Below are 14,059 nucleotides of genomic sequence, written 5' to 3'. Positions count from 1 at the left end.
TCCATCCTATGGGGAGTGGAAGGCGGGACATCAGGAGGAGGGGCTGTACTGTATAAATATGTGATGCCTGTGTGGTGAAGGGAGATGCTGAGACAGACTGTGAGACACTGGGTTGGGACGAAGCAGCAGCTGGGGAAGAAGAAGCTGTTGTGGGAGTCTGGGTGTCTGACAGGGTACTACTGTGTGTCAAAGTACCAACCTGATAAGTTCAGGTGTCTGTGGGTTAGCCAGAACTGATGGGTTCAGGGTCTGTGCTTTAAGTTAAAGGTTCTAGGTGAACCAAACTGTATGCTTGTGTGTGTGAGAATAAGCCACGTTACTTTATTTTATTCACCTGATTGTTTTATTTACCCTGTTTGTATTTAAAATAAACCTTATTCTTTTATTGTTTAAAAATCCATCCCTGGTCTGTGTGACTTATTATAGGGAATGGTTGGTGGCAGCTTAGTAACTGTGTGATAGATCCCAGTAGGTCTGGGTTTGTCACATTGATTGGTGTCCAGCGTGTGGGATACGACTGGTCCAGTTGTCCAGCGGTCCAGCAAAGCCTTGGCAAGTGTGCCCAGAGCAAGGGGGATCTAGTCAGGGACAGTCTGAGGCGCGTAGGTAATCTTCTAGGTGTACCTCACGGGGAGGTGCGCTAGTAGAAGAACGTGCCAACTGGGGAGACTTAGATTAAGGTGCTCTGAGGAAGCCTAGTTTTGGCGGGAAAACGCTGAGGCAAAACTGCGTAGCAACAGCGAGCTAGCTTGCCAGCTGAGAGGCCCAGCAGAGGGGGGTAGGCTCTGACTCGATACTGTTGCAATTTAAGTGCTGAAGAACAGCAGCAATCTCTAGGGAGAGCTGGTTCTGAGGCAAGAAGGAAAAAAAAAAAGTGGTCGTTTTATTTTGAGGCTTGACTTTTAAAGCAGCCTGTTCTGAGGGGGGGGTTATGCCCTTGACTCGAAGCCAAGTAGCAGACATGAGTGAAGTGAAAGACCCCCAGATTGACCAAGGTTCTGAGGATGAATTTGGCTCAGTGCAAGGTGACAGCACAGGAGAGCAGAACCCAGAACTTAGAAAATTGATCCTAGCCCAACAGCATGAACTGAGGGTGAGGGAAATGGAGGAAAGATTAGAGAGAGAGAAAATGGCATTTGAATTAGAGCGAGAGAGAGAGAGGATGGAGAGAGAAGAAAGAATGGAGAGAGAGAAGATGGCGTTTGAATTAAGAAAACTGGAACTGATGAACCAGAACAATAATAATAATAGGGATTCTGAGGGAGGCCAACTGTCTAAGGCTGACCTGAAGAAATTCCCTGTGTACCACAAGGGAGATTGTCCTGAGGTGTTCTTTTCCTTAGTGGAAAGAGCGTTTGTGGACTTCTCAGTGAGGGAAACTGAGAAGATGACCATCATGCGATCTTTAATCAGTGGTAGCCTGGCTGAGGTTTATGCCGAGATGCCTGAGGAATTGATGAAAGATTTTGCAGAGTTTAAAAAACTGGTGTTTGCAAGACATGGGATAAATGCAGAGCAGCTGAGACAAAGATTCAGGTCCCTCACTAAAAAACCAGAACAGACTTTTACCCAAGTGGGGGCCCAATTGGTGAGGCTGCTTGAGAAATGGCTATCGCAGGAGGGAATAGAGACCTATGAGCAGCTTAAAGACTTGATAGCCCTGGAACAGTTCTATTCAGTCCTGCAGGGGGAATTGAAATTCCAGGTGAGGGAAAGGAAACCGAAATCTGTGGCAGCAGCCGCAGAGATCGCAGATTTTATCTCCCAAATAAGAAAGCCCTTGGGTGAGGGGAAATCTGTAGGTAAACCCAAAGAAACCTACAGCAAGTACTCTCAGGGACCAGGGAAAAGCCAGCAAGGGGGAGGGGCCCATGGTGAAGGGAAGCCCTCAGGCATGAAACCAAGCCCTCAGAATTTGGAGGGAAAACCGAAACAAGAGGAGAGGGAATCCAAATGCACTAGAAAATGCTATTTCTGTCAGGGAAAGGGTCATCTGATCTCAGAGTGTGAGAAATTGAAGCAGCTAAAAGGAATGGTGCCTCAGAATTCTAGTGGGACCAAGCCAAAAGCTGTGTTCTGTGTCCAGAAAGAGCAAAGCTCATTGTCACACAGGGAGCCTGTTGCCATGACTACTCAGTCTGGAACAGCTACCTATGCTGATCAAGCTGAGGAAAATGGTCCTCTTCTGGAGGTAAAGCGCTGCTTGCTGATAAAAACAGATTCTCAGTTGTTTGAGACAGCAGGGGTGGACGTAGGAATACTTGACCGTCAGTATAGGGGGCTGCGGGACACTTGTTCCCAGGTAACCCTGTGCCATCCAGATATTATTCCTAGGGAGTTTATAATCCCAAATGAGAGCATGAAGGTGGCAGGGATTGAGGGGCAGATAATCTCTCTGCCAGTAGCAGAGGTACCTGTCAACTTTCAAGGCTGGAGGGGAGATTGGCGGATAGCGATTTCATCGACTCTGCCAGCAGCCGTGCTCGTGGGAAATGACCTGGCTGAACATGTGAAACGGGTGCTAGTGATTACACGCTCACAAGCCACCACAGGGACAGTTCAGGGGGGTAATGATGAGCCAGAGACGGAAGCAGGTGGGGGGAGTTCAGAAGCTGTGGTGGAAACCTTAACCACAGACAGCAGATTTGGACAGGAGCAAAAGGCAGACGCCACTCTCCAAAAGTGTTTTGAACAGGTGACTGACGCCCAGCTAACACCTGAAACCCCAGTGAGATTTCTGGAGAAAAAGGGGATTTTATATAGAGAGACCTTGAGGAACATCTCAAAAGGGGGAGATGGGATCAGAAGTCAACTGGTGGTACCTGAAAAGTATCGCCCCATGATCTTACAAAGGGGGCACTCTGACATGTTTGCTGCACACTTAGGGGTCAACAAAACACAGCAGAGAATCACACAGAATTTCTACTGGCCTGACATAGGGAAGCAGATCAGGGAGTTCTGTAAACAATGCGATGTGTGTCAAAGGCAGGGGAATAACCGCGACAGGACCAAAGCAAAGCTGTGCCCTTTGCCTGTGATTGACACTCCGTTTAAATGCATAGGGGTGGATATTGTGGGACCTTTGCCCAAGGCCACAAAGAGGGGGAACAGGTTCATCCTAACAATTGTGGACCATGCCACAAGGTATCCTGAAGCCATACCCCTGACTAACATTGAAACTAACACAGTGGCCGATGCTTTGGTGGGGTATATGTCCAGGATGGGATTTGCCTCAGAGATAATCACAGATTTGGGCGCATCGTTCACATCAAAGCTCATGAAACGCTTATGGCAGATCTGTGGAATTAAGCACAAGGAAACCACTGCTTATCATCCTGAAAGCAATGGGTTAACTGAGAAGTTCAATGGGACTCTAATGCGCATGATTAGGGCTTACTTGGCAGAGAATCCAAACAATTGGGACCAGAAGCTGCAATCCCTTTTGTTTGCTTATCGATCAGTGCCACAAGCCAGTACCGGGTTTAGTCCATTTGAACTTCTATTTGGGAGAAGGGTGAAAGGGCCCCTTGATTTGATCAAACAAAATTGGGAGCAGATCACCCAGGATGACCCACAAGACGTTGTGACTTACATAGACACCTTGATGAATGACCTAAGGAGAAATCTAGAGCTGGCAGCAGAAAACCTGCAAGCTCAGAAGGTCAGACAGAAAACATGGTATGACCACAAAGCTAGAGAGAGGCACTTTGACCCAGGGGAGGAAGTGCTTTGGCTTAGGCCCTGCAGAGAGAATAAACTGCAGCTCAAATGGGCAGGACCATATAGGGTCATTTCCAAGATGTCAGACCTGAACTACCTAATAGAGCAGGAGGAGAACCAAGCAAGGAGGGTGGTTCATGTGAATGCCCTAAAACCCTACTACAGAGGGGAACAGAGGGTTTTATTCGCGATAAAAGCAGCTGAGAGTGAGGAAGCGGAATTACCCTTCTGGGAGGGTAGAGGGGAAGTAAAATACAACCCAGAGGAGGTAAAGATCAGTCCTGCACTCACCCAAGACCAGCAGCAAGAACTAAAAATGCTGCTTAGTAAATATCAACAGGTGTTTTCCAACAAGCCGGGGATAGTAAAGGGAGTGATGCATCGGATCCACACAGGGGATGCACCCCCGCAGGCAGTATCCCCATACCGAGTAACGGGACCCTATAGGGACAAGGTGCGGAAGGAGCTGGACGAGATGCTGAGGGAGAACATAATCGTCCCCTCTTCTAGTCCTTGGTCCTCTCCGATAGTCCTTGTGGACAAGCCTGATGGGAGCATTAGGTTTTGTGTCGATTACAGGAAATTAAACCGTGTAACCACTCCTGATGCCTACCCAATGCCCAGGCTAGACAACCTGATTGAAACCATAGGGGGTTGTCGGTTCATCTCATCATTGGACCTGGTAAAGGGATATTGGCAATTAAGAATTGATCCCAGGGATCAAGAAAAGACTGCCTTTTGCAGCCCTTTTGGTCTCTATGAGTTTCGAGTCCTGAGCTTTGGTCTCAGAAATGCACCAGCCACATTCCAAAGGCTGATGGACCAGACCTTGGCAGGGCTCAGTGACTTTACAGTGGCCTACATTGACGACATAGGGATCTTCAGTAATACCTGGGAAGATCACCTGATACACCTGGAGTTAGTGCTGCAGAGGTTAAGTGCAGCAGGGCTAACAGTAAAGGCCAGCAAGTGTCAGCTGGGTAGCCCAGAAATAAAATACTTGGGTCACATGGTAGGGGGAGGAGTGATAAAACCCCTGGAGGCCAAAATAGAAGCTGTTCGTGATTGGCCTAGACCCAACACCAAGAAAAAGGTCAAATCATTTCTTGGGTTGGTGGGCTACTACAGAAAGTTCATCCCGAGGTTTAGCGAGATTGCGGCTCCGCTGACCGATCTGACGAGAAAGACGGCTGATGACCGCATCCCGTGGACCAGCGACTGTGAGGCGGCGTTCCAGAGGTTGAAGGAGGCGTTAATCAACTATCCAGTCCTGCGGGCTCCAGACTTCGACCGGGAGTTCATCATCTACACCGATGCGTCTAACAGCGGGGTAGGAGCAGTTCTGTGCCAAGAGGATGAGAATGGTGACCAGCATCCAGTGTCCTACCTGAGTAGGAAACTTCAAAAAGGTGAGAGACATTTGGCAACCGTGGAGAAGGAGTGTTTGGCCATAGTCTACGCGATCCAGAAGGCCAAGCCTTACATCTGGGGAAGACATTTTATTCTGTGTACTGACCATTCACCATTGCAATGGTTAAAGACAATGAAAACCCACAATAGCAAACTTATGAGGTGGGCTTTAAACCTACAGGACTATGACTTTGAAGTGAAGGTGGTCAGAGGGTCAGTGAACTGTGTTGCTGACGCCTTATCAAGAAGACCTGAAGACTGAAGACGGCGAAAGAACATGGACTATATGTATATAATGAGAACAAAAAGTTAAAATGTACCTGGTTTTAAATTGGTTTGTATTAATAAAGGTAAAATTGATGTAATGCATATGGTAAATGTTTGAAATGCCTATTTGCTATGTTTAACTTGGAGTGTAAGTATATGTAAGTATTATATGGTATGTATAACTGTTGTTGTATGTTTTATGCAGGTTGTTTTTTGGTGAAAAGCACCTTAGCTTTCCCCCTACAAAACAACTTATAAAGAGGGGAGGTGTTACATAACAGCACTGATGTTACCTGTCTGTCATGGGTTTGGAGGGAAAGTTCCATCCTATGGGGAGTGGAAGGCGGGACATCAGGAGGAGGGGCTGTACTGTATAAATATGTGATGCCTGTGTGGTGAAGGGAGATGCTGAGACAGACTGTGAGACACTGGGTTGGGACGAAGCAGCAGCTGGGGAAGAAGAAGCTGTTGTGGGAGTCTGGGTGTCTGACAGGGTACTACTGTGTGTCAAAGTACCAACCTGATAAGTTCAGGTGTCTGTGGGTTAGCCAGAACTGATGGGTTCAGGGTCTGTGCTTTAAGTTAAAGGTTCTAGGTGAACCAAACTGTATGCTTGTGTGTGTGAGAATAAGCCACGTTACTTTATTTTATTCACCTGATTGTTTTATTTACCCTGTTTGTATTTAAAATAAACCTTATTCTTTTATTGTTTAAAAATCCATCCCTGGTCTGTGTGACTTATTATAGGGAATGGTTGGTGGCAGCTTAGTAACTGTGTGATAGATCCCAGTAGGTCTGGGTTTGTCACACCGTCTTTTAATAATGTAACCTGCCTTGGGTCCTTTTTAAGGAGAAAGGCGGGGTAAAATTTTTAAATAAATAAAATTAAATGTGGAGTTTGGCTCACATCTGATATAAAACAAATACTATACACTACTGTGCTGTATATGAACATTAATGAATTAATTCTGAAAAAGAATCCTCAAGAAAACCTCAACAACTCTGTGAGAGTTTCGCTTTTAAATTACAAAATGGTTGCGAGGTCAGCTTTGGGGTAGAGATTGAAGGAATCTTGCCTTTTTGACCCTCTGTGGATTTTTCATACGCCGACACTTTCTGATGTCCATTTCTGTTGTGTTCACACAGCCTGGCTGAGAAAGATACATGTATGCAATTACTAGTTGTGTTGCATCTGCATTCTGAATATATATATGTTCTGAACACTGACCTGTGCAGCCAGAATTGCTATTTTTTACTAAAACTATGTTATCACAACATTTGATGATTAATAATTTGTTTTCAAGTCTCAAGAAACAATTATGGAGCTGAATTAATTGTCACTGAGCCCCACTTTACACATTGCCACGGATGTTGCTCTTTGTGTGCTAATAGTGGTAACATATCCCCCTCCCAATCAGCACACAAACAATGCCACATAAGATTGTCCAGCAGCAAAGAGGCCATAGCCATGTGGTCCTTCTTCCCCTTCATCAGGTAGAGAAGCTGGTTGAGAAGAACCTTCCACAGCTGGGAAAATATGATGATCTGCTTTGGAACACCAGAACACTAAACCAATTTAATTCTTTGTTGCACTGCAGCATTGTTCCATTATTTCTGTGTTTAGATCCTCGCTGGCTCACACAAATGGAAAAGTTAGGAGTGTGAGCAGAAGCCAAGGTATAATGGCGCAGACCAAAGCTTTTTGAATGCATACATGCATGCGCACACTGGAGGATTTGGAGGATTAATCTCCATAAATGTAACTTTTGATAAATGTTCTGATCCAAATTCTGGTATCTACACTGCTGAAGAGAACATGGATAATAACCAAATTGCAGATGAATGTGTAGTTTTGTAATATTACGGTGCAAGTTTGGTCATCCATAATGCAGGCTATCTTTAAAGGGGTAATAAAATAGAGTGCATTGTTAACTCTCTTTTTTTGAGCTAGACAAACACTTTGTCAAGCATATAAGGGGTTTAGCATTTTCATGTTATGCCTCTTTCTGACAAATATTTAGAAGGGTCACCCCTTTACGGATTGCTGCCTTGTCGTGGCGAGGGGGCTTGAGTAATTCAGAGAAGCTATGGGCTATGCCGTGCAGGGACACCCAAGATGGACAGGTCATAGTGGAGAGTTCTCACTAAACCCGATCCACCTGGACCGGGTAGATGGGGCTCGTTAGCCTTGGAAGGCAGCCCATCTAGGAGAAGGAAAACTCCAATTTCAAACCTCCACTGCCTTGTGGCTATATCCACTGATGGGAAAGGCTTCAGGAGTAAACCTCAAGGCAAAATCCAGTGCTAGAGTCCCAGAGGCAGTTCGTGTCGTTTTGTCAACTCCTGCGACGTTGCTGGAACTAGTTGTATTGGTTCTTGCCTTTCCATTGGACTATTTCAGCTATGTGGAGAGGGGGGATTTGCTGCTTGGGTAACAGCCTATCCTCCAATATTATTCTACCAAGGCTTTGTGCTCTGGAGAGGACACTCAAACAGAATGTGTTACCATGGTCTTTCGAGACTGAAGGATGCCTAAGAAATCTTGGTCATTTTCTTCTTTACTCATTAGGTACGCAGGTAGAAGATACACCATAGGTGAGGGATAACAAAACTGGATTTAGGTTAACTAACTGAAACTCTTCCAGCAGCTGCAACAGGAAACTATTTGAAGCATGAGCTATAATTGGAACAATGAAATGTGCTACATTTGTATTCACTCATGCTAAGGTTCCCACAAATTAGGCATTGCTTTAGGAGTGTGACCTCTCCGGCCAAAAATACATTACAGTACCAGGAAAAACTGGACCAAAATCACAGCAAGTCCTGTCATTACACACAACACAAACCCTACTGCAGTTTTAAAATGGTGTCAATCCACCCTTTTTGAAACTGCATTAGGGGTTTCATTGCTGGCCAGCCAGCGCTGGGAAGTGTCGCAGCTCCTGACAGGGCTCAGGTCAGGGAAGCATAGTCCTTGCCCACTCAGCATGTGGCGAAAACAAAGCCACTGGAACTACTGCCCTTCCCACCCCCAGACAAGAACAGTGTCACTGCTACTCTCCAGGAGCATTTTCTTCCTTTCTTTGAACTACAATTCAAGGAGCTATCCTCCAAAAAAAGCAATATTTTTCAAGTTACATTAAAATACTGTACTACTTTTTAAAGAAACCACATTCATCATCAAAGGAACCATGCTCTAAATTAATAATAGAAAATAGAGGAAAATAGAAGTATCCAAGCTGGCCAGTAGCAACCCATCAGAGCAGAGGCACAATTTGTATGATTTTAAAGTGGAATTGACAGTGAGTCATGGAACAAATTGGAATGACATCTGTTCTGCAAAACACCTTTGTCCACCAAGGAACAATCTGGACTGGCTACTTGGTCACTCCTGCTGCAAAACAGTAACAAATAAATGAGTCTTACCACTGGCCGATGGACATCCCAGAAGGCTCTTTCTTGGCTATCCAAAATTTTCCTTTCTGTTTTATCTTTTTTTCTGTCGATTCTGAAACAAACATATTAGAATGCCATAGATTCAATCTGGACCAATATGAGAATCAGCCTAGTTTTCAGTGTGGAATTTTGGTGAACATGATCACAAGCACAGAGCACCTAGCCACATCAAAACTGAAGCCCTCTCTCCCTAATGCACTCAGTATGTTTAGACTGTGCCAGTTAGTTTGAGCAGCCTTTCTACAAATCCTTGTGCTGCTATACCAGACTGAGCTTACATGCTTATTTCCTTGTACACCCTTTGTATGGCATCAAGAACTGGCATATTTCCCTCCTATGCTAAACTACAACTCCCACCATCCCTTGCCATTGGGTAGGCTAACTGAGGGTGATGAAGACTGAGACACAACAATATCTAGGGAGCAGCAGATTTCCCAGTCCTGCTTTAAATTATGACTTGATTTTGTTGTTAAGTGCTATCACGTTGCAGCCAACCTATGGCAACCCTAACAGGTTGAGATATTTGGGATGGTTTTTCCATACCACACACCAGTGACTTTCCATAGCTGAGTGGAGATTTTAATTTTGTCCTGAGTCCCAGTCCATCACCCTATCCAGGATGTCCCCTTGGCTCTCAACAGCCAAGAAGCTAGGGATATGCGAAGTCCATCTCTGCTTAAAATCGTGTGACATTTCTCTAAAACCTAGTTGCATTTTCTTCCCGTTCTTGATTCTTACTGGGTTGCAATACTTTTATTTCTAATTTTCCCATGCAGAAATGCATACAATTTGTATACATTTTACCTAAGGTGGAGATTTATTTATGCATCTTACATAATGTACATCTTTACTTGCAGATTTTACTTAACTTACACAACTCCTAGCTGGCTAAAGCAGGTTGGTACATATGTATTTCCATCGTATGCATTTTTGCCCTTCACATTTTAACATATGTACATTGTTTTGTGTGTACTGTACGCATCAAAAACACTCCCCAAGTTCTGCAAACAGCTAAAATCTCAAGGTGTGTTTATTCTTGTAACAAGTTTTAGTGATGTGAAAATATTACTGTAGAATCTAATATGATTCTTTCCCATATGTAGCTTGAGATGATCCATCATTTGCAAACAAGAACATATAATGTAATAATAATTACTTGCTGCCAAGCTACTTCTGATGTATGCCAACTCCTTCTAGACTTTCCTAGGTATATAGTAGTCAAAAGTGGTTTACCTTTTCCTTCTTCTGGGGTTACTCTGGGACTGTGAATCTTGCCCAAGGCTACACAGGCTGGCTTTTCAAGGGTGGGGGGAACAGCAAGAAACTGAGCTGCCAACCTCTACTTTTGCAACCAGGTACTCAACTCTCTGAGCCATCCAGCAAGAATATGCTGAGGCCCAATGCAGCCTATTGTTATAATAGTATGGAGGCATGTGACAGTTAAACAATGACTAAGCTTCCAACACTTAATGTTCTTGTTGGGTTTGCTAAGGCTACACTTACACCTGTGATATAAATTGAACGCAGCATAGCTACAGATGAAGGTTTTATGCTTCCAAATGTTGACAACTGCTGCAAGGGAAATATAGAGTTAGAATTGATATTGTGGTCACAGTTGTTGAAATCTTAGTACTTAATATTAGGCCCATAACTCTGGTAGACTTAGCAGCAAGAGTTTAACAATGTACATCCATATTTATCCCTGTGGTTGACACTGAGTAATGGGACTCATTTAATGTTGCCCGAGGCTTTGGGAATGCCCAGTGGATGGGAGTAGAAAACCTGTCATAGCAGAGAGTCCATCCAGTAAATGTAGTTAGGAAGCAAAGAAACAACAACTCCCCCTCTAGGTTCTCTGCTTAAATATGTATGAAGATCATAAAATTGAACACTATTGTGGAAGCAAAAAAAAAAATCAAAATGAAAATTTAAAAGCTTTCCCACATTAGCACGATAATTTGCAGGGGAAAGTGACAAGAGCAGATCATTTAATTTTGATTAGTCTCTGACGTGCCACAGCACTTGTCATTACAGTGGGACTGCAAGGTTTAATAAGTAGGTTAAGCAGCTAAAGCCTCAGTGGATTAATTGGCAGGGCTAAACTGTAACTGGAAAGGCTGGGCATTAAGAGCACTTTTTTTTTATTAAAAAGATTTTTTTGAGAGAGGAAACAGTTTTTATTTTGGTACATGAATATAATATGAAATGTAAAAGGAAGAAAACAGTCTTCCTTCTAACAAGAAATAAGCATTTATGTTTAATAAATTGCATTATTTCGCATGTTCCTCTGTGTCTATGTGGGTACTGACAGATTTCTAAATCCCAACTCAGAATATAGAGCTGTCAAAAAGTGGGGTCAAAATAGCCAAGGCTGTTAATACAATACAAATGCCAAATTATCATTCTCAAAATATGGATACCAAATGAATACTGTATCTCAAAAGAAAATCATTACTGAATTTGTGTAAGACTTTGTTTCTAACTGGCCATCTTCCTCCTTCTGCTCCTCCTTTTAATTCCATTCTTGATCAACCTTATTATCATGCCGTCATTTTGCAGTGTATGTTTTTCTAAAATGAAGGATGTAAGCTGTGGCAAGTGTTTCTATTACTAGAGCAGACAGTGGACATAATATCTATCCAAATAAATAAAGGTGTTGTTAACATGTAGAACAAATGAAACCACTTAACAAAATAGATGATGGCTCAATAGTAATGATTCATAATAACAAACTACGGCTACTGTTAATTGAAGCATCCCTGCTTGCCCCACCCATGAAAAATATGTCCCATGGCATATTTTTTGGGGGGAGCGCATTTCAAGCCAGTTTACCACATAATGATTTACATTTTGAAGTTTAATGCTAGAACTGCATATTCCCGGTGTCTAATGTCAATACCAGAGAGATTCTCTTCAAGAATAAGGCAATACTTATGGCACAATGGTAAGTCTTTTTGCCTAAATGGAATGCAGCCTCTGCATTACAGGGAAAGACTCCTAGGGCGCAAGCTTCAAGATGGGATTGTTCCTATTAACACAGATCATGCCTTTGATTTGTGGAACTGAAAACACCTACTTTACTTGTGCTTCAGCTTGCATAAAAATGAATTCCCACTTCCTTGCAAAAGCTCTCTGAAGTCTTGCTAAGTTCTCCTAATGATAAAGGAAAACAAAGAGAACCATTATTTATCACAGAAACAATTCAAAGAAGACTCTTATTTATCCTATAACAGTTTTCAAAGAAGTGGCATGTTAGCAAAGTTATACCGCAAGAAGAAAAGGGAAAATATTGTGCCACTTTTTTTGGGCCTTTTCTTTCTCCCCTTTCATTTTGGCAGCATCTTGCTGCTTAGCAGACTTGTCACACCAGTTGAAGAAGCAGTAAAGTCAGAACAACAGGAAAAAATGGTAAGCATGGAATTTGTGAAAATGACAGAAGACAAGGCACTGAGGGCTGAAATAGACGAGACCCCAGCTTTAGAATCAGAAAGTGACAGAATGCTTTTCCTCTGAAGAGACTTTTATCCAAAACCCCTGTGTCTGCATAACCAACTTGTGAATGAAACCTCTGATCATCTGCCAATTGCCAACCATCAAACAACAACAGAACTTGTGAAGACGAACGCCTTCAATGCTAGAATAAGCACATGAATTTAGCATCATAATGGAGCTCTGCTTCTAATGACAGATTCACTGTACCGTCTGTTTTGAAATTAATTTTCCTGTATTAATGGTGCAGCCTCACACCTCTATGTTCTCTCATTTCATGTAGCCCAATATTTGGGGAACAGTTTTGCTCCTGTATGCATGTTTCGCATAGCCTAGTTCTGTGGCCCTGAAGACAGTTTGTATGAATAGAATTGGTAGATGGAATATGATCCAGCACTTTTGTTGGGAGAAGTTAAAGTACATTAATGCTTCTGCTTAAAGTACAAGCTTCATTTTTCTACCCAAGTCAGGAGCACTCAAATGTACCTCACTATGTACCCGTACAATGGATCATTAAGTATATATGGTTTTCTGTATTCCCGATTCATGTACATTATTAAAATTACCCATGCTGCAATAGTAATCCATGCTCCATCTGACAGGAGTGTAATTTTGCTTGTTCGGGGGGGGGGAGTTAACCATTCTTGATCCAAGAGTAACAGTGGATTAAATACTGAGTGTAGTTGTTTGTGACAACAACCCATCATGTGTTAAAATGTGTTGAGCAAAGGCACTCTAAACGAAGGACAGACTTTGAGTTTATGAGATCTGTGTTGTTTTTAGCTAGGACTCTGACATTCATTAGTCAGAGTCATGGCTCAGGAAGATGAAACTGATCACTTACTTTATCTTCTGAACCATGAACTTCAGATAATCTGCATTAAACTTGTAGATCTGTACCTAAGGTAACTGAGAATAAAGTACAAAACTCTGCAGAAAGAGCTGTTTGAAAGGAAATCAATTAACACAAGAAACACAGAGATGTGGAGACAAATGATTAGCATAAGGTCAGCCATTTTGTGACTTGAACGTTTGCAGCCCATGGTTAAATAACTGGTAGTCAGAAACATATACTGATCTAATACAACTTGCCCAGGGAATCTACTGGTAGATCTGCTCAACCATGCTGTATGTACGATATCTCCCATCTTAGAAATAACATAAGCTCACACAGAGATAATCGAAAAAATGTGAAAAGCTGCACAGAAAAATGAGAGATTTAGGTAAGGAAGGAAAAAGCAGAAATGAAAGCATACCTTCCCACAACAATGTGTTCAGAGTTTTGTTTGAAGCTACAGGAATGTCATCCACCTTTTGAAAAGGTGCATCTGTAGACCTAGAAGGTGCCTCTACTAAGGTTATTTGACACTCTCATCTTGCTGACAGGATTGCTGATCCTGTGAGCCATGTGCTTGGCGAAAAGGAAATATGACTGAGTTGTCTGGCATTGTGTGATGTCTAATTTCAGTGAGTCCTGGAGTAGTGTATTCTGTGCCATGCATTCTGCATTTATACCATGAAGAGAAGGCATTTATACCATGCCTTTATTCCATATTGCTGGTGCTGATGACCTATTTTCATGACTGATTTAAAAAGAACCTGTTCTACTCAACCCAAATGGCTATCTGATAGTAAATCAAGATTTATTTATCTAACTGTATAGCTAATGAATGTGGAAGTGGAAACACTGGAAAACCTGCAGTGCGGAGTGTCCATA

General features: G+C 42.9%; 1 protein-coding gene across 12 annotated transcripts in view; it reads right to left on the bottom strand.

The window, feature by feature from the left end:
* The window catches only part of RGS6 (regulator of G protein signaling 6), a 338,372-nt gene that overhangs the window by 70,688 nt on the left and 253,625 nt on the right, over window positions 1–14,059 (bottom strand). For all 12 annotated transcript variants that reach the window (XR_013543809.1, XR_013543806.1, XM_078390822.1 and 9 more), the window contains exons 8-10: window positions 11,930–12,006; window positions 8,824–8,905; window positions 6,474–6,548 (exon numbers count right to left, since the gene is read on the bottom strand). Coding sequence is in view for 10 of the 12 variants with exons in the window: in XM_078390822.1 (XP_078246948.1) it covers window positions 6,474–6,548; window positions 8,824–8,905; window positions 11,930–12,006 (234 nt within the window). In the remaining 2 variants the exon portion in view is untranslated. The remainder of the gene's footprint in view (window positions 1–6,473; window positions 6,549–8,823; window positions 8,906–11,929; window positions 12,007–14,059) is intronic.

Source organism: Pogona vitticeps, chromosome 1 (assembly GCF_051106095.1).
Source record: "Pogona vitticeps strain Pit_001003342236 chromosome 1, PviZW2.1, whole genome shotgun sequence".
In the NCBI taxonomy this organism is placed as follows: Eukaryota; Metazoa; Chordata; class Lepidosauria; order Squamata; family Agamidae; genus Pogona; species Pogona vitticeps.
This window is presented reverse-complemented; position numbering and strand designations above follow the sequence as displayed.